General features: G+C 42.6%; 1 protein-coding gene across 1 annotated transcript; it reads right to left on the bottom strand.

The window, feature by feature from the left end:
* Window positions 1–35: 35 nt before the first annotated feature.
* On the bottom strand, window positions 36–26536 carry LOC131889892 (short-chain dehydrogenase/reductase family 9C member 7-like). Its single transcript, XM_059239113.1, has 4 exons — window positions 25859–26536; window positions 3421–3573; window positions 3163–3358; window positions 36–1128 (listed from the first exon to the last, which is right to left on the bottom strand). Exons 1-4 carry the CDS (start codon window positions 26214–26216, stop codon window positions 738–740), a joined length of 1098 nt encoding a protein of 365 aa, XP_059095096.1. The 5' UTR covers window positions 26217–26536; the 3' UTR covers window positions 36–737.
* Between the last annotated feature and the right edge of the window lie 341 nt (window positions 26537–26877).

Here is a 26877-nt window from a genome sequence, read left to right as displayed (position 1 = left end):
GCTGTCAGGGTCAAATTTGAGATCGACATTGTTGGAGAGTGAAGAATAACATGTATTTCATAAATTAAGCTGAGCCAATCATACAACACCTGGAAATAATAGCAATGGCACAGAGGCCTTCGATAACACCGATAACACCCCATGTATTTCGTTCAGAGCGCGTTTTCACATGAAACAAAGAGAGTTGATTGAAATTGGGGAGGGCATAAAAAGGGGGGAATTATGTTTGCTAACTTTTTTGAACAGTCTCAGTTCAAAGCAGTTGATCCGTGCAAGACACAAAAATTAGCAAAAATGTTGAGCAATTCAAGGCGCGGGGCAAAGTCATTCTCGCAACTGAAATAGCCTGATTACAATCATTATCACAAGAGTACTTGAAACCGTTATCTTTTCAGGGGATCTGGAGTTCACAAAACAGGTAGGGTAGGGCATACATAGATAGTAGGGCATACGATCGAACGAATAAGGAAAACACGAACATATTAATACAGCATCATATGGCTTTGTTGTACATAAGGGAATTTTGATGTCCTTGCAGTGGTGGGTTTCCGATTGGCTTTGATTTCTGATACTTCACTACATAACAGTATACAAATCACGACTGTTGTTGTTGTTGTTGTTGTTATTGTTATTGTGGTCGCTCTTGATACTTAGGCAGGTAAGGGCACTTTCCTGGCAGTGCGATCCATGGGCTTGGCCGGGGCTGATGCGTTCCCACCCACGATCAGGGGTCCACTTTAGAACCTCGATCCCACTGAGCTGATCGTACTGGCCGTGGAACTGCCCGAACGAACGGATCCCAGGAGTGGGGAGGGGACCACTTTGGGCAAGGATTTGCGGTACCGTCGTGCAATCAGGTATTGGGACCACTTCTCGGGCAGGCAGCCGATGATCCACATCTTCAACTGGGACCGCCAGTTGGGCAGTAGCAAGTACTTCTCGTCCGGGACCTTGGTCATGATGGCCTTTTCGAAGCCCCGAATCACGTTGGCAGAGAGCACGGTGAGCGGCTTGATGCGCTTGCCGGTTAGTCCGGTCTTGGCCACACCGTTGTGGTACGAGATGAAGTAGTCCTTGTACTCCTCACGTTGAAATTCGGACATCTCTGACCACATTTGATTCATATTTCTGGAAGAAAAAATCGTAAGATCTTGATTCCATTTCACGGGAATTAGACATTGTCTCCCTTGCATCAGATCCGTGTGAAGGATCTCTTTTAAACAATGTCTTGGGTCAGATACGAAATTGATCAAGCTTGATTTATTCATGTAATTCAATTGTAATTACTAGAGCTAATCAACTAAAAATAAGTTAAAAGCTGAAAAAAACTTTCTAACCTTTTTTGGCCTTTCCTCTGACCCAAAACTATTTTGTGAATAATAGCACCCTCGGCAACAAAAAAAAAAAACAGGAGGCTCCAAAATCGAGTCAATTGTTCACAAAGGCATTTCTATCAATTGAAAACGTGTCCTTATGTCGAACATTGCAAGCCAAAAAAATTATTTCCTATAAACTCTAAGAATATAGCTTAGTTAACACAGCCATGTAATTGGATTTTGTAACATAAAAATGCAACAAAGAGCCTAAAAGGGGCTAAAAACGACGTTTTACTCATTGTAACAATTCTTTTTGGATTATTGCAACTTGTTTATACACCCTTTTTTCACATTTTCACAACTTTTTTCAAGTCTTGACAACTTTTTTCGCATTTTCTTAACATCAAAAATTATTTCGGCTAAAAAGGCAACTTTTTTACCAAGTCTAGTAATTACCCTCCAATCATGGATAATTATATTAAATATTATCAAAAAGATTTGTTATTTTTTGTGGATTGTAGAGGGAAAGTTTTAATTTTTAATTTTTATGCCGTGGGAAAATAATTTTGTTATAATGAATTAGTCTGCACGTATTTCTTTTCGGAGGTTCGCCTCCATTCATAGAGTCTAGAAAGATTTAGCATTAGTACATGAGCAAAGATCCTGAAACACGGTTAAATTACAAAATTCATGATATAGACGAGTCCTGAGCAAAAACATGCGAGAAGTAAGCACTAAAAACCTGGAGTCTATGTTGGCAATCCTCATACATCTAAGAATAATGTAAAAGCTTGTGCATTACAACTTGTTTTGTTACTTCATTGCAGTTGTTGTTTCATACATGATTAAAAATGTTAATTTGGGGGCAGAAATGCAAATTATTTTCCCTTGTCAAAAAAGGGGAATTCAAATTTGGAGCGCTGATTTTGGCTGCATTATCGGAGCCTATCGAGAAAGATCAAAGACAAACATCACGACCAGCATACTCTGTGAGTCAACTATCCCTTCAATAAAAGGTAAAGCTGTGCATACAAATGCATACATAAGTGCAAGGTATTGCTATCAAAACTCAATGTTTAAAACATGTACTCGAACAGGGGGGGGATTTGAAATAATCGACAAATTTCATCTAAGTATGATGCAGGTAGGCTGGGCATCTTGTCTATGATTTTGCTTCATTGAATTGCGCCAGATGCTTATTTTACGTGGTGGTCTGAATCATTCCATATTTTTGATGGATGTTGATTTAACGGCCTTATTATTTTTGGAAGATCGTTTGAAGCAATTATGCCAATTCGCCAATCGGCATAAAAGTCTTCACTTTAACTAGATCAAGGTCCTTTGATCTGTCTGGTGGCTTTTAGTTGTTTATATTCTTGTAAAAAAGTTGGATCTGAATCATTCGTTTGCTCTTTACCCAAACGAATCATGAAGTGGGGTACTTTAGAAATAGAAGATTTGAGTATGCAATAGTAACTTCAAAAGAGACATTGCATGGAGAGTTTGTACACCGCATATGGTTTAACTCCGAAAAGTTCCCACGACTAATCACGCAATCAAGCCCAATTAAGCAATTAAAGTTTCAACGATTCAAGTAGGGATTCAAGTTGAATTTCTCCAAATAAATTTCAATATCCGAGCACTAGGTAGTACCTTTCTACTTTCTGTCTACTTTAAGAAGCAACTTTGAACGATACCAAATATTTTCTTCAATCCTCTAAGTTTGAGGAAAATCATTCGATACCTCGTCTTCCCTGATCTCCTATCTGAATCGTGTATCATAAGCTTGATTGGCCTAAAAAAGCACTTCATTGAAAGGTACATATGCGAAAAAGTGTCGAATTACTTGTGATGGTTGTCCAAGAGGTGTGTGGCTTTGCTGAAATCCCCTGGTTGTACGGTGACAACGGGAATATTGAATTTCCCCAACTCCTCTTTCAGGACAGCGCTGGCTCCTTCCATAGCGTGCTTGGTGGCACAATAAATGGACAATCCAGGATATCCATACAATCCGGCAACACTGCTCACATTTATGATCCGACCTGTAGCACCAAGAATGGAATTAACAGTACCCAGGGGATAGATTTTTGAATTCCGTGATTACCTTCGCCTGCTTTCAAGAGGGGTAGACAATATTTCGTGACACGAAGGGTTCCAAGCAGATTAACATCGATCTGCTTCTGAATTTGATGCCAGGTTTGCCAATCAAATTCTCCACAAACGCACACACCGGCATTATTGATCAAAGCGTACAATCCTGAAAGAGAGAGAAATGTCGGATTCTGAATATTTGTTATCACGCAACCTAAGCATTTCCCACCAAATGCCTCTTCCTTGCAGTCATCTGGCATAAAAAAACTGAAAAGAAAGGGTCTTTGAGAGGAAGAAACCCCCTGTCTCGTTTGAAATGTTGATGGATTGTCAACAATGGACATTTCCGTCTTCTTCCAGTTCCGCTCTATGGACGAAAACGGTAGGACTCTGAGGTACAAGCCAATTTGGTGGTGGAATCTTCCTAAGCCATCTGAATCAAACCTGTCCATTGACAATGATTCGGCCAAATGGTTGGACACCTTTCAAGTTCTCTTGGGTGACAAGAGTTTGTAACTTTGTCACATTCAATCCTTGACTTCTCAAGGATGGCCACATTCCTCGCCACTGTTCCTAGCCAACCATTTTCCAGCAGATTCCAGCCTCAACAAAATTATACCTAAGTCAAACTCACTCTCCCTCACTGACATACTACACTCACCATCACCATTTACGTACAGTGCAACTCGGGTTTGTGAAAGAGATCTGCATAATTCAAATCATCACGAAGAGATCGGCCTTGAAATCCCGTGAAACAATTGGACTAATCTACCATTAAAACAAGCACACTCGCACGCCAGTGTCCTCTTTGTCATCCAGAGACACTTTGAACACTCCAAGCAAGAAGTCGCCAAGCAAGCTTCAAGTTGCGGTCGATGTGAGTGGATTGAAACCGAAAAAATACAACCGAGTCGAAAACGTCGATAGGATCTGAATCTATACGGTAAGTGGTGCGTATGGAAGAGTCTCTTGGCGATAATGCGCCATTCCACTGAGTTTAGAGGCTCTGCACGATTCTTGACTCGTGATATTTGCGGTGGCGAGTCTGGTTTGATATGAATATGTGTGTTTATGTTCTCCTCCAAAAATTATGGGATGGATAAGATTTCGCAACCATCTCCTGTCAGACCCAGGGATCCTGGGGATTGGAACAAGTAATCAGGGCCAATCAAGAGGTGAAGGTCTGCTGAGGAATGATGGCAGGCGTTCATTTGCTCACAAGACAACGTCTCAACAGAATTGTTGCCTGAACTCTTGAAAGGGTCCAATTTGCCTCGGTTGACTGGGAATCTCGGAATTTACATGCCGTGGTTACGTTGTTGGCAACGGAGTTAATGGAGGGCAAACGTGCTCCAGGATTCAAGTCAGTTATCAGAGTTTATTCTTATTCTTGCTTTGGCTTCGTTAAAACTTGATATGTTCGGGATTTTGATGGGTCCTATGGGCCAAAAATTGAATAATAAAAAGATATCCAAGCTCAATCATCAATACAAGGTATTGATTAATTACTTATGAGACATGTTGTATTGGGCAGTGGCACAGGAGATTACCTTGTCTAAAAGTAATTATCGTTTTTATTCTTGTACAACAAGGGATCATTAGCAAATTGCATTTGATCATAAACAACGATCTGCAAGTTAACCAGTCAAACATCCACGGGCTTCTATCCAAAGTGTATCTATCAATTTATCATTCAGTATTTGGTGAAAAACGTTTTTATCAGATATTTTCTTTGCGTCCCTCACATGTTAAACATTCATAACATGAATCCATGACGATAATGAAATGCCTAATTACAGATCTTAATGTCTCGTTATTTATCGCCCTCCAATTTTTTCTTGTGTTGCGAGCACTAAAAATGTAACTTAACTCTTGAACTTCCAAGTTACTCTATCACTTCATCCAAACTCTTTGGCTCGGAAAAAAAAATCATTTTGACCCAACATCTTTACTCGCGCCAAGTTTTATTAACATGAATTTTCCATCATCAAGTCAAAAAAACCGTGGGAAGTTGCGGAACACCACGATTTATTTATTCTTAAAAATTCCTGAGTTGTGTCATTGATTCGTGGTCAAATTCAAATCTCAGTCAAACCTGACGTCGTTTGGTCAGTTTGCAAACGGAATTCTTGGACAATTTGTTAAACATTTGTCAGTAATACTTCGCCAGTGTAGTAATGCCATTGGAATGAATGGAATGATCCTTGTCTGTGAGTGCTTGAACAACTCACACATAAATTTGAATGCAAACACCAAAGCCACGTTCACTCTTGCAAGCATATCCAAAGATCTCAGGGAGGACCACACTCTTTACCATACCCTTGTTTAGCTTGTCACTGGCGATGTAATCATTGAGTAAGTCTGCGGGGTCAATCTCAGAGAGGCTCGGAAATGCATTCCAAGTTCAAGTTTGAGCATCAAGCAAGGACAAGCTTTTTTTTATTAAAACCTCTGATCCCAATGAGAGACAGTTTTTTGGGGGATGGAGGCAGCAGCCAGAATGAGCGATGACTTCCTGAGCATGGCGGGTGCAGACACTTTTTGCTGGTTCCAAACCCATCGTAAATACAAACATGAGGTCATTATGGACCATGATTGAAGGGTTAGGTCATCCCTGGCTCCACCAATCCGGCATGTGTGATTAACCTTGACAAGGGGTACCTTTCATTTTATGATGATAAATAGGAGGACATCAGGAAACTCTGAGCTCCGGACTCTGTAAAAAGGAGAATTAATTGGCGGGATAGAGCACACCGGAAAATGTAAGTACACCAGTGTTTGTCGGTGTTGTTTGAGATGCCCCCTTCAGGCATTGTTCTGGATGTTGATGAAAGTTTTGTTGTTGATGTAGAAAAGGGCTCTTTCAAGTGTTTTTTTAGCTCCACACCGACCTTGACGAAAGGATAAACTCCGGATGTACGGTACAGCAGTCTTTCAAGTGTTTTTTTAGCTCCACACCGACCTTGACGAAAGGATAAACTCAAGAAAAACACGCATTCTTCTGACGAACCAAAGGTGGGTGTTTTTTTCTTTCAAATTCAATCAAACCTCCCGTTTGGGGTCATAAAGCTTTATGGGAATTGAAAGTGCCCATTTGTTTCCATGAAAGTAACTCTAACGTCCGTGCATTTTGGTCAAGGTTAAGAAAAGCCCACAAATTATTTGATATCGATGCATGTCTGAAGACCTCATTTTTCGAGCTCCAACCATGGAAACGAGGAATAGCGGCCGATTGCCGGTAATGACCGATGGTTTGCGGAATAAAAATCCCGCCTGTTTCCTGGCTACTCGATCAAAGTGCCTGAACGGACTAGACACGTACACTACGTTCGTATATGGCTGTAGCCTGCATGCTCCATAAAACAAATGAAAAGTCTCATAACTTATTCTTAGAAGTAGGTCAAAGAAACTTTTTCTTATCTGGGCATCTCGGTTGCCGCAGGTCAATTCATGTTGAATGAACAAAACAGGGCCCTTCGTCATCCACCAGGACCATCACCTCTCCAACCACTTCTCCTACCACCTTCATCCTGCCACCACTTAGAGTAATGCTCGGAATGCTGCTCTGGCTTTTGGGCTGCTTTGTTGATGGGTTGAAATGGGTAGATGAATCTCCTTCGAGACGCCCCCTGGTTAAACTTTGAAGAAACTTCCTTATTGAAAAGGTTAAGTCTCTTTGTGTATGACTCTTCTGTGGCATAATCGTGATTAAATTGAATGACGAAGAACATGTGGGAAAGATTTCATGACTGTTCTTGAAAATCAGTTTTCTTCCGATAATTTGAGCCAATGACAAGTCTTTGCTGAGAAGTGAGAAGGTCAGAAAATAACGATTTTCGTTGCTCTTGAATTGTTGCTTTTTTAGACCATGCAGGATCTTGATCCAAATTGCAAAACTCAAGACGTGAATGTCATGTCAATTTGAGGCAAGAGAGGGCGCTCAATGAATTGTCTGTCCAAGATTCGCCTCCTCAAAATCAGGACTGGTTTTTACTTCAAGACTCTCTCTGAGCCGATCCCAAAGAACCTGGTGAGATTCGGGGTGTGGTTGGCAAGTTAAAGAGAAGCCACCAATTGATTGAGATTCGGATCCGAAAACGATATCCAGTCTATTCAGAATTGATGATTGTAAAACCCCCCGATTACGCCCAATAACTCGAGCCAAAAGTAGGCAATGATAATTGTTGATACCGATTCCGAAAAGAATGTAGCCAATTCCAAAGAGGTCAAAATCAATTTTCAAAACCAATTTGGGTGGTCCTCTTGATTGGTTTACGTGGGGTTGGAAAGTGGGCTCCTTCCATTATCCTATCACTCTCAGGTCTCAGGTTAAGATGAGGTTAATTAAGATTTTGCCGATTTCTCTCCAACCTCATCGTTTGTTTCAAAAGGAATGCAACTGCCTTGCGAACAAAAAAAAAGTCCTAAATGAAAACAAAAGGATCCTTCTCATATTTCCCGCAGTGACTAGGCACTGCATTGGAGCCATAAATCTCGGGGGAGGTCGCATAATGTCTAATTCGGCGGCTTCATAAATCTCTCATCATGAGGAAATCCAATGTCAGGTGGTCGGTCGTCAAAGCTTTGCATCGAGTCCTACCTACCCATGGGTGATATGATGCAAGGGCTTCTTCAGGAGATCAAGAGATAGTAGGACGGACCCCCGTCATAATTGGCTGTTTTGCCACTGACGAGCCCCCATGAATATTCCTCAATGTCGTGGATGTGTGCAATATGCTCTATGCTCAAATTTGCTCCAGTCATTCAACACCAAACATGGTGAAATGTTCTGGGTCCGACGTACGTAAATGCTTGTAATCGACCGATATCTTGACAATGGCAAAAACGAGCAAGACCCTAGAAGTCGTTCTGACTGACCTCTTTGTTCCCAATGAGAGTTGAATGAAGGTCAATTTTTTTTCCTTTTGGATTAAAAAGTGTGTTGAATCTTTTTGAAACGTCTATCCAATGGGAGTAGAGTACATAAACAGTTAAGCAACCGTTAGTGACTATAGATATATGCTTTAGGGTTATTGGCTATCGCATGTGGAGCACATAATAGCACCAATAAGTGGTTCACACGCGCTCGGGAAGCAGAACGAACGGATAAGCATCATGTGGGCTTTTGGTCAGTCCGTACAAAATGCCTCGGATTTAACCAAAGCCCCCCCCCCCTTAATACGATAAGTATCCCTACACGTTCACCCCAACCATCCAGGACCATTTCCTCGTGTGTGGTTTTGCTTTTTACAAGCCCTTATCGACTTCCTTCAGGTACCGAATTACCACATTTGCCAGCCAGTTAACTTATCCGTACTGATCAATTCGAAATCCAGAATTGAACACGATGATCTTATCGCTCTCCATGCATTGCAATGGGTACTCTTTAAAGCCTGAGACGAGAGACGAGACGACTGGTTTTGCTACCACTACTCTGTCAATTGATCAATTCCTGGAAAGGATCAATCATTTGAAGTGATGAACATTTCACGACTTTTCCATCCACCACCTTCGTTCACGTCTACGTCGATCCGATTCGAACCAGCAAACCAACACCAGACAGCAACAGTTTTTCGTGATCCACACTGAAGGGCCTCAATCAATCTCAATGTAGGCCGTTTTTCGCCAGCACATCTCAATCAGATGGTGTGTCTTTCTTCCTTGTCCATTGTGGACATCCGAACAAAGGCAGTCATTGTTCATCTGTTCCTAATGTGATGTCTGCGAGGGAAGCCCAGGCGTTGTCTATGCCGCCAATGGCAACACTGGATTTCCTTCCACCCATCAAAACAATTGGCGAATTTCTCAATAATCCCCAAATTTGGCGTTGAAAATGGAGGGTTCTGAACTTCTGATTGATGCCCCGGAGGAGATTTATTGACCAGGTCGGTTGGCTGGCTTCGCTCGTGTTTGACCTTCAAGGCCCCGCTTCCATGATGGATTGATACGTCAAGAGAGTTGGGAAGAAAAAAAACCTATCGATAATGGCGTGCCTTCTCACCACTATTACAATGGTCATGATGGACATTAAACAAATGCACGTCCAGTAATGGTTCAAGTGCGTCAAGTTTAATTGTTTTTCCCGTCTTACATTCACTTAATATCCACTCGGCCGTCACCTTGGGAAGTGGCTTCGTGGCTTCGTGAATTAATTGACGCAATTACCATGAATTACATTCTCAACTACTCCTGTCCCACTAATCTTGTCGAACAATTTGAAGATATAATGAATTCTGACCCAAGGTGTTGGAATGATGCCCTCAGCCATGCATACCTGAAATGAAAGGAAGATGAATCAGAACCTCGGAAAGGTTGCAAAAATTAGGAAGCGGAATTCACGAATCTTGCTCGGTTCTCATCATGAAATTATGCAGCGGCTAAGATGCCAAAAACGAGGTTCAACGTCCATGGCGCGAAATCTGACATTTCCTCCTTGTCTTGAATTAGCCGATGACCAGATCCATGGCCGCTCTCTGAGCATTCAATGTCCGATCTGATGAGAGACCTTGACTCGAGTATGAATGTACGTATATTTGCATAGTTCTCACAATGTGTTCAAGGAAACATGTCCTTCAGATCGTACCAAAGTCATCGCGCTGACCAAGATCGGTGATCCAAAGACGTGAGTTCCACCAACCACAAAAAACACATTGAACCAACGAGAAGCTCACTAGTGAATGGCCATTAGACCCCAGACGATTTGCCTCACATGGCTATCAGATCTATGGTCACAAGCGACATCCATCCATCTATCCATCCATCTATTGATCAGTACGCTTGAGGCGTTGTGCAGCAAAAGCTGAATGGCATGGATGTCCTCTGGTATAAATGCCTAAAAGAAATATGTCAAAGCCAAGAAACGCAAGTCACCAATATGTATATCCAAGAGATTCGATCTGGCTTCGAAACACTTCTTGTCAGGATATTCCGACCTTTAGATATTGGTTATTCGTGGTCAGTAAAAAAAAGAGCAAGTGTCTTTATGGGCCCGTGTCTAATTGAAGAAGTCAAAAACCTGAAGTGTGTTTCGATCCCAAAAGGACTCAGAGGAACCTTACCAGGCCAAAGAAGAACTTTCAAGGAACTTGCAACGGAAGTCAGTTTGTGTTTCTAATGACCGGGAATGGTCTATGAATATGACGACTAATCTAACGGCTTGAATATGGATGAAGGAGATCGCAATACATCAAGGCGTTTGCCAAATCAAGCAGGTCTGTTGATTGGATAATTGCATACTTAGCTATATACTTATAAATACTATCGTCAGCCAACATCAATTGCAACCTTTGCCAATCTGATGATTCTGGCTCATTGATTCGGCGCGCTCCAGGAAAAATCAATTTAGATGCCACCATCTGATTCGCTTCCTGTCAAGGACCCATGAGCCTCGGGTAGTTGAACTAATGCAAAATATTAAGGACATTGGGCGGCCCACAAGGCTCAACGATGACTGCATTGGACATTGGGGACTCGGTCAAATAAATTGCATTGAAAACGTTGAGCATTTAGCCGGAGGACTACCTGACAAGTCATTTGACCACTCCAGTTTCGCCCCTTGCTCTCTGAGAAGTGAAACAGGAAATGTGGAACTGCAGCTTTTTTCTTGTTGCCCTTCCATCAATCCGGTTTCATCTAGGGTGCGGTCCAACTAAAATTGGATTATTAAAACCCTAGAATGAATTATGACCTCGTCTTTGCTGATTGCCAACCACCATGAAGAGTCAAATTGCTATGCTAAAAGGAACAAGTTTGGGGCACTTCCTTCATTGCCGTAAGTCGACAAGTGACCACTTGATAGTAGCGTCAGTTCGGTGCCAAAAACAATCTTTTTTTTACTTTTGTAAAGGAGCAAGACCTGTTCAATGCAATACTCTTTTCGGCTTTCAGACACAACCTGTTCACCTTCAGGGGCGAATATACGATTTCCGAGTCCATATATCTATCTGACTTTTGACCCATACCCCGTGAAGGTGCAATGGTGTAGCACAAGGGCCAAAGCCAGGTCCTAATTGTCCCATTGACGGGCATCAACAAGACTTTGCTTAAGAGCGAGTGCCAAGATAAATGTCACATAGGTAGGATTATGGTGAATCAAGCCGATAATGAGGATTCCAGTGTTAAAGATTTTGCAATACCGTACTGGTCATGAATGGCAGACGCAAAGATCGGAATGTTTGTAGTTCTCATTCTTTTGCGATAATTAGCGCGAACAGCGTGGGATTGAGTGATCTGAGCGTGATGAGGGCCTTTTTCCCCCGATGTTTCAGTTTTCTTCCAGATCAATTAATCTTCTTGGGGTAACCTTCACATGTCAAGTGACCCAGTCAGGAAAAAAATCCAAGCTCACTCGAAGCCAGGGTTGACAAATGTGACATTGAAATCATTTTACCCTACACCAATTCATATTGCAAATCCTATGCGTTAAAACTCCTTGGCAGCAGTTCTAGTTTTGATTTCGAGGGTTTGTCACCTTTGACTAATCGGTTCCAAGGCAAAATGGTGAGATAATTGGTAAAATAAACAGATCATCTCTTTTGGCAGCCCTGATCTGTGATTTGTGCATGCATGATGAGAGGACACAAAAAGTGATTTCCGAGAGTGATGGGATCATGGTGCATTAAACATGAAAAATCATCATCGCAAAAAACACCATTGTGATAGCCTTGAAATACAAACAGGAAGATCATATACTTCAGGCAGTACTTCGGCAGCTCATAATAATGACACCACGTAATCATTGAGTTTACACTTACACGTGTGTCGATGCCCATCAGGTCGGTCTCTGCCCTAGTTTTTAGTGCTTCCTGGGAGTGAGCGGAACGAAGGTTCCGAAACAAATTATTCAACTTATGAAAGAAAGAGAGAGATTTGATTAGCCTGTCAAGACGTTGTTTCCATTTCGGCCCAAGGAAGCAACGCCCAACATTAATTTGCCTTTATTCCTTTCACGATTCATTCGCCCTCCCCGCTTGAAAAAGAATGAGAACGTTAACATACTTCTTTCAGTTTCGGAGCGTTCAAATCTCCCGCCTTTCGTCGCGTTGCGTTTTTAGGTTAACAGTGGAGCAAATGCTACACTCGCCATCTTCCACATCGTGGATAACGAGGAATATATAATTCATTACGTATGCAAGTCTTGCCTACGCACCCCTCTGGCATATAACTTGACGATGAAGTAGGCACCATCCCTGAGGTGATGGAGATAGATAATGATTCCGTAAACGGCGACAGTTGTGATAATTTTGGAATTACGAATTCATGCGACGACGCACAGGACAACAAAGGTAGCGACTACTTAAATGCATTTAGAGCTAGATGAAGTCAATTGCCACATGGCGGGTCTGTTGCCAGACAAATGCGGTGAGAATTCAATGAGCGGTGACGGGAACTAGTACTTACCAAGATCCGAACACACCTTTCAATTTTGAGATAAAGAGGGGTTTGTACTAATTGAAAACAGGCAGAATCAGAAAAGGCTTGGAAAAGCAAAATGACTTTCAGCAAATGGCCAAGAATGAGTGTTCAATTCCAATAGGATTTGCTTCTATTTATACTTCTGGTCAACTTCTGCCAAAGGTTTGAGGCGGATTAATGTTGAGAACATGAGAATGAAGGTGGTCATGTTTGGAGGCAATTCTAACAAGGAAATGACTTTGTGAAGCGATTCCTTCCATACATATTCAAATGTGAGAGATATTCACGTTGGTATTTATGCCATTGACCGACGAATGATGCTTTCATGGACTTCAATGATGCCACAGGATCATTTGTTCGAGCCAGAACATCATTCTGTTGGTCAATTAAGGAGTGGAATTGGACTTCCAGGATCCTGGAAATGAGAGGTAAATGTTTTTTCTCCTTGGTTAGTTAGCCCCTTCACTGCACTTCAACCGTGAGAAATTGGCTTAGTAGACTAATTTCCGATCCTTCATATTTCATTAAGCCCGTCAGAAGCTCTTCGTGCATGCCAAGAACTAAAAAGTTTAAAATTGAAGAGCCTAAAGCAAACAAAGCAACAAATTTGAGAGCGCCAACACCATTCCCATGCATGACTATACCATGGCATGAAAGGTCTGATTGATGTCGCTGTCGTCGACGAACTAGAACAACATTGCCCCTGGAGGGACTGGAAAAAAAGGAGATCAATTTGCAAGAAAAGTCATGTGTTGCCAAATCACTGCTATAAATTCATTTAATGACCGTGCTCTGTTTAAGCTCGTACCCAGAAAAAGATTGAACGGACCTGGAACTCATGAATACGTAGAAACTCTTTCTAAAAGGAGTGTACATTGCATTCAAGACGATACTAGAAAGTCATTTGAACCATTGAAGGTTGTTTTGTGCCTAGTCACCCTGACTGACATCAGCTGTGTTCACTGTTCGTGCGTGGTCAGAAATCACGTGAGTGGGCCTTGAACGCTTGAGCTTTTTTCTCGAATTAACCTTCAGAAGAGCCACATTTGGAGTGGAATGTGCTGGTACGAATTGGATTGGGGATATCATCACGTCTTCAACTGACCGTGAAGTGATTGAGGATGAATTGTGATACCGATCACTTGGACAGGCTTCACAAGTGATATATTTGGAGAGGGGAAAAAATGGCAACAGCAGCTGGGAATGCGGAAGATTCACGAACATATTTTGCGTGTTTCGGCATTGATCATTTCAAGAGGAAATAATTGGCGCTTTTTTTCCTTAATTTTGCAACATAAGTTCACATAATTGCATCGTTCCAGGCATTGTGTGATATTATCCGTTGGCGAAAGAGAAATCGAACAGCCTCTCTGGACTTGAAAGAAGGCACCATCTCCAAAAAAGCGATTTGTTCCCAGGAATTTGCGGACAAAAGACATCATCATCGTCTTTGTCAGCAACAACGTTTCAAGTAGGAGAGTCTTGTTCACGATTTGAATTTCCACCAAAAGTGAAATTTCCTCTACGCGAGTTCTTTTTCACTTGGAGTGTAAATGTTTACACTTTCTCGGCAGATGAGCGACAATCCCCCCGTCTTCGCCGGACCAAATCACTGTGATTGAAGGGCTAATGATATGATCAATGGACTTCTTCCAGTTTCGTCTCACTGCGGAGCTTGGGTTCCCGTACTTTCTCTGAGAAAATTCGGATTGCCCAGCTTTGAAACCGAGCCTACCCATTGGACTACTAATGAGCACCTCCTCCCACGACTTTCCATTCGTTATCCTTGAGCCACGCTCCGAATCAGCATGCAATTGCTCGTCTCATTTCCTCGAAATCCTCAATCCAAATCAGATCCAACTTTGAGCAATTGCTTTGAAAGTGAAGGATTCTTTCTTGGAATTTGTTCATGACTGACTATTCTAAAACCAGATGAGGTGTTATCCAGTTGAGTGTGGTAAAATACTTCGGAGGCGTTCTTAGATTGCCGATAAGCCAATGGCGATGGGCCTTGTTGAATAGTTTCAGAGGTTCATGCCAAGTTATTGTGGGCGTTAGCCTAGTTCTTCCCAAATTTAGAGGTCAAAGTTGTTGGGGAGCCAAATACAGAGGTTATTGATAATGCGGTCAAGGGAACCGAGCCAATTTTTCCTCTTCCTTGTAACGAAAATCTCGAGTTTTTGACCGAATTTTCCAAGAAAAGAGAGAGAGAGAGAGAGAGAGGAAGAAACGTTTGCGAATTGTAAAATGTGGTTAAGGCGGAATGTTCGAAGCTCTCTTGTCCTTTAAAGGAATGCACGAAATGAGAAGTAGTAGCAAATTGAACATTCTTGCTTGGAAATCGACCAAATATGCATGAAGATGGAAAGAATTGATTGGAGTTGGCCAATGCTCATCAAGAATGACTACTACTCTCATTTGATGGTGGGTCTATGTAGCACTAGAAAATTACAATTTCAACTGGTAGTCAAAACATTGACAGGCATTCACCGAGGGCAGACGGAATGACTACCTACGATTAGTCAGGCGAAATGGAACAATTTCTCCATAATATAGTGTGTACTTCCCCAAATGCATCCCACCTTTTGTCATTTTAGCATCGTTACAACATCAAGGTCAATCGAAGTGGAAGTTTTCGGGTCGAACGTCATATGGTCAAATGGACAGATTCGTATCTTCAAGGAGGACAGACAGGCCCGAAAATAGATCTCCTGCCTCCCAGGCTCAAGATCTAGATCAAGAGTTTATCGAATTTTGGTCGCCATTAGTGTTTAACAAGATAATAATCTCTCGTCAACTCCGGTGTACTCTGTCCAGACCCAATTGGGTCCGAAAACACTAACGAGCTTGGCAGAAAATATTTCGGGGCCCATCCCTTTTCAAGGTCCGCGACTCCTCACATCCACGTCAGGTTGACGAGTAACTAACTCGACAAGTACAGTTAAGGGCAAACAATTGAAATCCGAGTAGTACACATCAAGTGTATTTTTTCTCTTCGTGTGGCTGAATGTCGAACCTCATGCAAGCATGACACGGGCAAAAATGGCACTGAAAACATCAACCCCTTTTCCTGTTCACCAACATCATTGGCCAAGTGAGTGTCTTATGTAACTCCACCACAAACAATGACTCTGCCCTTTTTGGGCCCCTTTTTCCGTCTTTTCCCTCTCGAAAAAAGACCTTTTCACAGGACTGAAGGTGCACCGCTAATGAGTGTTGTTACACCATTTCATGGCCCATGTGCCACGATGGCCCTCCAATCACATGATAATGGAAATGGGGGGAAAATATTGCCTCGGTTTGAAGGTTACTCACTTGGATGCAAATATTGCGTGCTATGGAAAATTACGCACTTGACCTTTGAGGCAAAGCCCCACCATCACCTCGAGATGTCATAATTATGGCCCAATAGGCCCGAGCAGGAAACGATTTTCTGCGCATCTGTGTAAATACGTTATCCAAAATCCAAAACTCTTGTCAAGTAGTTTTTTTTTGGGGAGCAAATTGATAAGCCGTATCTTCCCGGTGAATTGGTAATCTTTCCTCGTCCATCTTCGGTGCATTATCTGTCAAGTTTCCACTTTCTACTGTTGTGAACCTGCAGAGAGCTGCCAACCATCGGCAACATCGGTGTTTAGGTCAAGTGGGAGAAATCTGCCATCAGGTTTCTCTTCCTACCTCCAATGGTTCCAAGAGCCCGCTAATCCTACCACCATCTCCTCCTCCTTCTTTAACAACCAATGGTACGAGTATTCAAAATTCAAAACGAGGAGAGGCTCGAATTTCATTTTGAATGGAGAGGCACGCCATTCACTTTCGAATTTCACGTCGCTCTCCACGGCAACGATTCTCTTGATTGGCGTTGGATTAATTCATGAGTGTATCCATTGAACCCACTTTGAGTGAGAACGGACCCAATGGAAGCCAAGAGTTTTATGACGGGCTGTAATCGCGACCGTGACAGAAAAAGGGTATCTAGTGGTAAAAAGAGTGTTGCAGCGATGGTAAATGCCTGGTCATGCTTGTAAGTGTGTCAAGCACCGTTCTTGTCCGGACAACCTTTTAAAAATGATGAACTGAGTCGCAGCCAATGATTTACTGTACGACAGGCCTCCAAGGCCTCCCCAACTAGTGCTCTTCGAAATGTGTTTGCCGAGCCTGGTTCAAGTCAAGAGATTCACGCCTCAGTGATCGCTTGGTATTCCGCTAAAACTGGTTCAGGCAAATTGAGTTGGCAACATTTGTCTTTCCACCATTTACAAATGTCAAAAAAAAAACCGACTATAAATCCATGCAATACCTACGAGATGCTGGATTGTCGGAAAAACAAAGCTGACTCGTGTGACTCCAAGTTGTTTTCAATTGACACTTGATATCCTTGTACATGTTCCTGTAGTGTACTGTACTGAGCGTGTACGTACTCGTATGTAGCATTGAAGTCGGTTCATTCGCTCTTTCGTGTATCCGAAGACAAAGGGGAACAAACCACTGAAAGTCAATCGGCTGACCTTATCACACGGTGCCGTAAGAAATGTAAGGCGAAAGTTGGCTGGAAAGTTAGCTCTGAGTGCGAGCGTGTGGTGGAAGTCTTCTATCCATCCTTGTATCTACTATCATCTTCAATCCCTGAGTTGATGTGATTGAGAGCGAGATGGAGTGAAAAAAAGTGAAACCATTCATTGGATGAATGCAGACATCAAGACCGAAATGAGATCTCAAGTGGTCGGCCAGGCAGCGGTTTGTTTTCGTGTTTTCCCACAACTGCGTCACTCCACATTCAACTGACATAATCTTAACTCTTACCTCGTCAAGGTTGGTTTGCTCAAACGAAAAGAAAGATGTGAATTAGAAATCGCTTCTCGGGATCAATATCCAACCAGAGAGAGAGGTTGAAACTCCAAGCATTCATTGGCCTCATTCTCTAAAAACCGGCTGGTTTCGTTTCTTTTTCGTCCCATATTTCAGGGCCTGAACAAGTTTTGTTGATCGGTCGTCGTTCTCATTTGAGGAGCTCTTTTGAAAAATGCAAATCGTTACATGAATGATCAGGTTTGCCTTGGTCACTTTGATCATTCAAGCCCCGAAACGAGTCTGTCACCATTGGACCCAATGACTGGCTTTTGTCTTATCATTAACAAACCAAGTCATCATGAATATGCAAGAATCCATTTCAGCTCATTTAGTAATGGAAAATCTTGAACGATGTCAAGCATGCTTTGAAATACGACAACTCAATTCAAACAATCCGAGGATTCTCCTAACCTGAAATTGACCGCCAAGGATTGCCTAATCTGACTTGGCAATCTTCGTTTCGGGCAAAGCCATCCGCAAATACAATGAACTTTCATCACATGCCTCCAATCCCATCCAGGCAAAGAGCCAGGGGTTTTGATATCGATGTCAATGACATTTCTGTGGCAAAATAGAACTCCTCGTCATGCCCACAAAACCCCAAGAGCCAAATACGTGACCAAGACCATTCCGCGGGATCTTGCTCAACCTCTTTGGAGTTTTCTCAATCAAACCAGAAACCAAAGATCTCCAATCGAGACAGGTTTCGTATGGCATTCTGTTTGTAACTTCGTGGCAGAGACCACAGAACCTCCCTACAACATGTCCATTAGAAGAGCCCACCACCGATAACGGAAAGCCGGAGGAATAAGCTAAGATGGTTTGAGTGCATATTTCTCCTGGCAAGGCCAGGAGAAATAAGGAGAAGGTTTGCGTTCAATGAGATAATTATATGATGTCACTCTCGCTCTACACGTGGGCCTCTGTTCGCTTCCAAGTGCCAAACGATGAAGAATATCTTTTTTAGCACTTGCCCAATCCGGTACTATCAGGAGAATGTGCCCGAATTAACCGTTAGGCTGGGCAAAAGAAGCCGTTTTCTCTTTACCCTCTCCCCCAAGGTCTTGGCAATAATCAAATGCCCCTTATAGATCAACTTCGGAGTTGGGAGCTCTCAATTCAGAACAATCATGTCGGATGCAGTAATCGCTGTGGTGCAGTAGCATCTGTTATTCATTTAAATGAACAAGTTGAGATGGAAGCAAGGTCAACTTGATTTGTGTGGTGGCGAGTGCAAACAATGCTCTTGCGAAATCTTGACACAAACCCGACCAGTGATTGTACTCGTAGAGTCGTCCACATGGACTGGAAGGTAGAGGGCGTTGTTTTCACTCGTAGCGCTAGCAGCTCTCAAGTAATTACACGAACCTTTTACGGGGTACGATTGTTCCTTGCTCCTGCTCACTGTGTTGTGACGGTTGTGACCCCAGGATTGTTGGCATTTCGGGGGGCCTCGTCAATCGATTTTGTCTGTGATTGAAATATGAACGCGATTTGTGGAACAGGAAGTCAATTAATATTGCTCTTGGAGGATCAGGCAATGAGTTCGAAGTTCTCTCAGACAATACACTGTGCCAACCCATCCATTAGATCTTGTCCAGTCATGCTGGATAAGAGCAATGAACATCATCAATAACTACATGAGGTTACGGCCCATCTACCGCGGTGACATTCCTTGACGGGCCAGCATGAACCTCTTTTGATGGCGTGTATCAATGGGTTTTCGCCCGGATCCATAAAATCTAGCTTCTAGTGTCTCTTTTTTTATGTGTGGTAACATAATCCTAAGCCAAAGAACAGTAGGCGATCTAGACAAACAGTTTCTTTCCAATGACCTACTCATGCACAAACACACACGCAAGTACATGCCCCACCCAATTCGTGACTAAAAGGCAGCTCAAAGCCATTTGCGAAAATGGGCTGTGCCAAAATCTGCTCTCACTCACACACACACACCTCCTTTCAATCGCGATTGAGCTTGAATACTTCAAAATACCTAAAGTATCAACAGAGTATCAAAGCGCAAGTTTTTTTCTCAAGTCGAGTGTGACCAAGACTTGACGAGCATCAGAACAAGCAAGGTCCATTAAGGCTCTAAAAGTGGATCCTGGATGGAGGAGGTGAGCTGCTTGGCCATGATTGTTCATTGTGTAGCAAGATGACTTGAGCTTTGGCCTTAGTCAATGGAATAAATAGAGCTTGATGACGTGCATTTCTGACGTCCTCGGCGTTGTTTACTCTGAAAATTGACGTGATCTTTCTCAAAGACACTTTCGGTCAAGGCACACATATATTTGGATCCATCCCTTTCAGGCATTCAACCAACCTCTGGCCAAACCTTGAAATGGTTCAAGACAATTCCCAGGTCATTCCCGTATTGCATGTCATCATTCTCGTTAGTTCGGGAAAGACAAATTCCGCTCTGTATGTCACAAGTCTCACACAAACAAATTCCGCAATGCGGTGATTTCAACGGTCGCTGGAAGCCATCCCAAAGCCTGCTTGAGCAGAGTGAGAAAAACAGTCTTGAGATTGACCGCAAGAAGGCGGGTAAACAAGGTTTTATTAACCAATCTGGCAATCCGTCACCTCGCTTTCTTCCCTCCCTTCCTTCCAAGCTAACTCATAATTCATCGATTGTCCATCTGACAACAAATGACCTTCCAGACAAGTTTCAAGATCGCTAGGTGGGGGGGACAAAGTCAGAATCTTAAGTCCTTCTTGCCCTTGGCAATGACCACGTGTTAATCCCGACAAGGATCCGAGAGATCACGAGAGTTTATGCATTGATACCAAATTCCTCTTGTTTGGCAGTAAGAATCCCAGTCACAAGGCAGGAAGTGTCACCATAAGATGATTGTGTGTTAGCCTGGAGCAGATACGCTGATCTCCAATGTCAATTAGGAAATCATTTGCCAGACAATAAACGGCGAGAACGAAAGACAGGCAAGGAGAGAGTTCAAGTACACAATTCCAATGAGAAGAAGATGGGGACGTTCATTGCATCATTATTGCTATCAGATGACATCCAAATGAGGAATCCTGGTCCTCGTATGAAAGTGATGAGAATCCAAGGTTGGTTTTGTCATTGAGCATAAGTTTTGTTGTTGTGGTGTTTGGAGACGGTGGTGGCGTTCTTCAAGGTCAAATTCGTTTTCTCTCTCTTACCCATTCCGGAATGAATCTTCACGGAAGATCATTAGCAGATCGTCGACAACCACCTTTGCTTTATTCCTTGATAACCTGCTCACCTCTGTCGACTTTGTGATGTGGAGTGTATAGAAAAGACTCGTATTCCAAAGCGTCATGGCATTGTCAGCAGCACACCACCAAAACCACAACAAAAGCAACACTTTGCACACTCTTGCCGAACTCGCATTTAAGGGGTTTTCGTTGAAATTTCCGTTTCATCGTGACACAAGAACACCTCACAACCAATAATTAAACAGACTGTGGAGTTAAACCCGGAAAAAAATGGTGAACCAATTATCCCTTTTCGAGTAAACGTTCCAGTAATTATAGCAATGCGAAGCAAGTTACTCCACGTGGTTGAAGCATATGCACCAAATGGTCTCCAGCAACAAGAGAGATTTTCACTGGCTCCGATGGATTTATAAGTCTCGTAATTTGCTAGCCCTCAAAACTACTAAATATTTACTAATGAGGTGGGGGGGGGAGATGTTCTGGCACACAATTTTCTCTGAATTGCATTTCACTAACTCTAAAGGTCCTATAAAGGATAAGAGTTCTATGCTCCTTTTTGGTCCTGAAAGTACCTGATTGCTAAGCAACGTCGTTGTTTTTGTTTTCCTCATCTTAATTTGGTCCATGTCCAATTTATGGTCATATTGGCTTAGCGATTTGTAAACATACAGTAGACAGGCAGGGGCTATCTCCAATTTTGAAACGCACTCTGATCTTTGCCGATTGGGACGGTTGTCAAAATGCCAGATCCTCTTTGTCTTTGACGACGACAAATGGTTGTGGGCCTAGCTTGGGATCTACGTGGTTTGAACAAGGCCTGGCAATGCTAATGTGCGTGTTGTGTTGCCAAGTTCGGAAGTGAACCAATCCACAAGCCTCAAACGATAATCAATAACCATACTGTAATACTTTTAAGAGATAGATCAATTCCAGTCCTTATTTGATCATCCCAACGATCTTAGCTCTCCAACATGCCTACATTTGGCTTCACTTTCACCAACATATGAATACTCAATAGATCAACGGTGGGGCGTCTTTCTTAATTCATGGTGACATTGCAAGAACGGCTTGCACCTCATCGCCTCAACAAGACATGAGTATGCAAAAAAGTTCTGTCATTTCCATGTCCATCCTTGGGATGCCACGTTTTCTCAACAGGCAACCAGACAAGTAAACAAACCCGGCAAATTGAATTTAAAAACGAAATCCCCTCTCTCTCGAACACTACCCTCCTCCTCACGTTCTCTTTACTTTTGCTTTAGCTCGACCAGTCCAATGGCAGCAAGCGTCATCCATCTGGTTCTTTGTCCTGTTTCCTATTGAATCTCAAGTCAAGTGGTTTTTATGCAAATGAAACTAGCAAGGACACATTTTCTCCTCTTTGGCGAATCATATTCAAAGGAATTCAATACCGCCCGTGATTCAACATGCCGCGCCGGATATTACAGGATCTGATTACTGACGTGGAAAATATCGCAATAATTCATCGGCACAAAGGCAACGAACGTATCGGCCAAATCATGACTTAACATATTTCCTATCTTAACTTTGGGCCGGCCCGATTTCATCGCGATTAATCAAATCAAAATGTCCCCGCTATAATCTTTGTCAAGGTCCTATTGACCGTTTGGTATACGGCCATGAATTGATATTGAATACGTTCGTAAAACCACGTGCGAGTTTTTCCTCTGTCAAAATATATGCGAAGAAACCTGTGAAAACAATGCTAGATTTTGGACAGCATTCACAATGGTTTCGCAAATGAGGATTTATCCTCTAGTGCAAATGATCCCCTAGGCCCTTGTTGTATGGATGAAAAATACATCATTCATTGATGGTGTATATGTGCGGCCAATTTTCACGCACATCAGCTCCGTTGCATTCATTGTTTCATCCACGCTAACTATATCTTTAATCAATAGCTTTCTGAAGATTTCAATGCCAAACTACACATTCCCGACTTTTTCGTTGTCCTTATATTGATTTAAAGCTTTTCATAGCTATTGACATTTTGTGAATAATTATAAATGAATAAAAGGTAGTAATTAACTTCGGCTCTTGGCTTGATTCTCTCACACGCACGAAATATGTTTCACAAAACACAGACTCAACGCTCGGATGGATCTCATTGAACACTTCAAGGTCAATTGTAATTGAAGGTTAGGGAAATATATTGGCATTCCCAAGCTATCAATTCGTGTTATTGTTGACCACGCCAATGGCCATGAATATTCAGGAAAGAACGTATTGTTCCGACAATCTGAATATGTTCCTGATCAACAAAAACTCTCAAAATAACGCGAAGATACTTTGGCTGAACTTTCGCCAACGAGATTGAAAACCGAATCCAAACCAAACCAGGCGCGACCAAGTGAGCGAGACAAGTTTTTCTTCGTCTACCTCTTGCTCTCTTGCTCCCCACCCCCAAAACACTTCCTCATAATTGTTCATGGTCCATCATTGCACAAAAGACAAGTTTCAAGAGCTGAGGAGACGGAAATGCTCAGACGACACCACAAATCCGGATTTTCTCGTTTCGATATGGTTTCATCCGATCTTGCACACTTCCATGGTTTTCTATTGAGGCATTTCAAGCAAGTAGTGCACGTAAAACCACTTCATCGAGGAGAAATCTTTTGAGCTTGACGACTTTGAATTTAAGTGGACAAACGTCGAATAAACACTGCACATACCCAGCAACTGTACTCTAAAACAGCTCATATGAACCGTTATAGCTTCACGAGTTGACCACCAGGTGTGGAACTAACACAACACACGATGGAAAGGCGCTAAATCTAAACTCGCTCCCCTCCTTGGGACAACACTAACTGTAAGTTGGTATTTCTTATGTTTGCTTTTGGCCTCGGTCCTTATCGGGATATTTTGGGATTTTTGCCATGAGTTCGACAAGCAAGAGGTGATAACACATCCAAGGACAAGAGGCTGGGGTTGAAGAATCCGAGGGCGATTAAAACCATGATGATTTGATGAGATCCGGGCTATTGAAGGGAGAACTCGGGGCGAGATTAAGTTTATATAGGAGATGAGATCGTCATGCCGCTTTGGTCTATGATGTGAATCTAGATGACTTTCCAGAACTGGGCTCTTTTCTCGTTCTACTAAATATTTCTCTCGGAAGTGGAGATTATGGCCAATTAGACCATAACGAATCCAGTCGGTCGTTTCTACCTCTCTCTACCTAATGAAAATAATGATGATGCTTCATTATCCAAAGAGGGAGATTGGAGGAAAATTGTCCAAAGCCGAGACATATGGAGTTGAAATTTGAAAAGAATGCCCACTGTCCATATTTGTTTGGCTTGAAAGTAACATGAGGAACGAGAAATAACCATTCGTGACAATTAAATTTCCTCTGGCTAAAAACTTCCCACACAAACCGCTACCGAAAAGGAAGGAGGTACTAGAAAATAGGTTTGCTAGTGAAATGTCTATCTTTATTTGAGACTGCTCTTGTGATGATTCCAAAACTCCTCGGAGGTCCTTCCTTAAATTGGCGAAAAACACGTTTCAAAGTCGGTGCTCAGTCATCATTCGGATTTGTTCATTAACTTGACATGTGGTAGTCAATGTCCTGGTTCTCCGAAGTCAATTATCAGATTTGAATAAGCTGCGGATTTAATCCAGCGAAAAGACTCGTCTTCCTGGTTCTCCAACGATTCCGTTGGACTTTAATTTGGTGGTTATTCGAGCGTTTAAAGAACAACACCGACGACAATATGAATTGTTGGTCAAATGTAGATTTGTGCCTCGGTTCCTGATCACTGATCAGTGATCACCACCAGGACATGGCAGATTATTCGTTCCAAACACCGGCGTTGTCATACACATGCCTGGCAACAATCCATGAAGTCTAAAGACTTTAAAAGTTTCACCAAAATCGAATCTTTAGCAAATTTAGAGATAGATCGAGATTGGTTGAGGTAATTTATCATCATTGCATTGGCCTCGTTTGGTCATATATACTTATATTTAGAGGCTATTAAGTGCTTGAAATGCATCAGAGTCTAGATAAGAAAGTTTCGCCGGCGGTTATTTACCGGTGAAGTCGGTGAAATATTTGCGAGAGAGAATTAACTTTCCCGTTCGTAATAATTGATGTTTACCTTTCCACCTGACAACGTATGATTGACAGGATCGGAGTTTTGATAGTTTCAGAGTGACTTTCCTTCTTTATCAAGAACGAGCAAACTTTGCTTTTAAACAAGTCGTTATCAAGGATCAATTTAGTTGAAAACTTCCGAGACAGGAACAGAAAATAAACAACTTGGTCCAATTTCGTCCGATTGCCATACAATAATGACCTTTCAGGACTCAGGACAATGTGAAGCTCGCAAAAACACGTCCTGGATGTGGGCTCTTCAGAACCCCTTTTGGTTTTGATTGAAAGTTCTTTGAACAAGTTGATCGGGCGTTCTTCAAGGTATCATGCTGCCGCCTTTAATCTATAATTGACCAATTAGATAGAAATTGCCACAAATACCGCGTCTAATACTCCTAGAATTGAGCTCGTTGAGACCTTCAAATCCGGCCGATAACAAATTCAACTTCTTGCCACAATGGTCATAAAAAACAAGCTCAAAGACCTTGTTCTCGCTCCATGAGAAAATCCCCAAAGTCAAGTTCTTAATGGATCACGACTCCATCCTAGCCATCCATTTGGACCGACTCTTATTGACAACGAGAGCTCTTTTTATCGTGTTGTTCGCTTTGCCAGAAGCGAACCACCTCTTCCACTTGAGAAACTGCCAAAGGAATATTGGGTTCGCTAACTGTTCACCGCCTCCACAAGTTGGCGTGAATGTTGAAGGCTCAGACAAACAATGGGTCTAATTCGTCGAGAGGTTGTGACGGATCGATCTCCATCCATGTACCACGAACGGTTCAACATATTTAGATTTACTGACAGCAAACCGAGCGCGGAATAATTAACCGTGAGCACGAGAGACAAGACCTGATCTTACCTTGTTCTCCAGCAGGTAAATTCTCGGCCACATATTCCATGGCATGTTTGACATGGTCCTCCTTGGTGACGTCCATGTTCACCAATCTCAAGAATGGAGAGCACTCCACCCTGAGGCGTTGGGCACCTTCACTCCCGGTATTTAGACACCCTGCAAAAACATGATAGCCCAAGCCATCCAAATGTCTGGCCAACTCATGACCGATCCCGGTGTCGCACCCGGTGATCAAGATCGCTTTGGCCCCAATGTCATTCTTGGCCTTGCAGATCATGGATCGGAGCAGGTACGTGAAAAGACTGACAATCACCGAGCCAACCACTAGGAGCTGTATGAACAGCATGTATTCGGCGTCCTCCATGCTGTCTTTTGCGACTTTTCACTTCACTTTTGAGGGGTATTTTTGGCGGGCTACCCTCACTGGCATAGAACACGGGGTTACGTAGAAGACCACAGTTAGAAACGGCCCATCAGGGGACCTGAACGAGGCACTTCACTTTGGTAGTATTGGACACTCTCATAGACGACACAGAGGAGCTCTTCACTCTCCTCTGACCAATTCTCAACTGAGGGATTCCGGAGCGCGCGTGTTTGCCTTCGAGAAATACCCACAGAAGAAGCTATCCACCAAACAAGCCAACCAAGAACTTAGAGCATGAATCACATCCGCTCCCTCGCTTCCCCTCCAACTTCTTTGGCTAAGCTTGCCTGCCTGGTCCACCGTGTATAAACCACTATCCATACATACCAACTTGGCATTCCGCTGCATATAGTGCACGCTAGGGTTATGAATAACATCGAAATTCGTTTTGTTTCTTCTGTCTGGATGAGGCATAAGGCATGATTGAATCGATTTATGATTCGTTCCACCAACTTCTTGGCATCCAAGTAGCACTAATCATAACTTTCTTCCAGGACACTCATTCGGTGTTATTGCCCGGCTCAGTCATTTTGAAATCCCAAACTGGTTCTCAAAGTCCGACTTTAGAGAAACTCATTGCGATCGTAAGGCGACATTTAGT

This window comes from Tigriopus californicus, chromosome 11 (assembly GCF_007210705.1).
Source record: "Tigriopus californicus strain San Diego chromosome 11, Tcal_SD_v2.1, whole genome shotgun sequence".
Classification (NCBI taxonomy): domain Eukaryota; kingdom Metazoa; phylum Arthropoda; class Copepoda; order Harpacticoida; family Harpacticidae; genus Tigriopus; species Tigriopus californicus.
This window is presented reverse-complemented; position numbering and strand designations above follow the sequence as displayed.

Bases quoted from the DNA above. Each gene is read 5' to 3' on its own strand.
- LOC131889892 (XM_059239113.1), bottom strand. From the start codon at position 26,216: ATGGAGGACGCCGAATACATGCTGTTCATACAGCTCCTAGTGGTTGGC. The intron at 3,574-25,858 runs GTAAGATCAGGT...TCTCTCTTTCAG, and splicing joins TTTACCTGCTGGAGAACAAG to GATTGTACGCTTTGATCAAT. The intron at 1,129-3,162 runs GTAATTCGACAC...TTTTTCTTCCAG, and splicing joins CTCTTGGACAACCATCACAA to AAATATGAATCAAATGTGGT.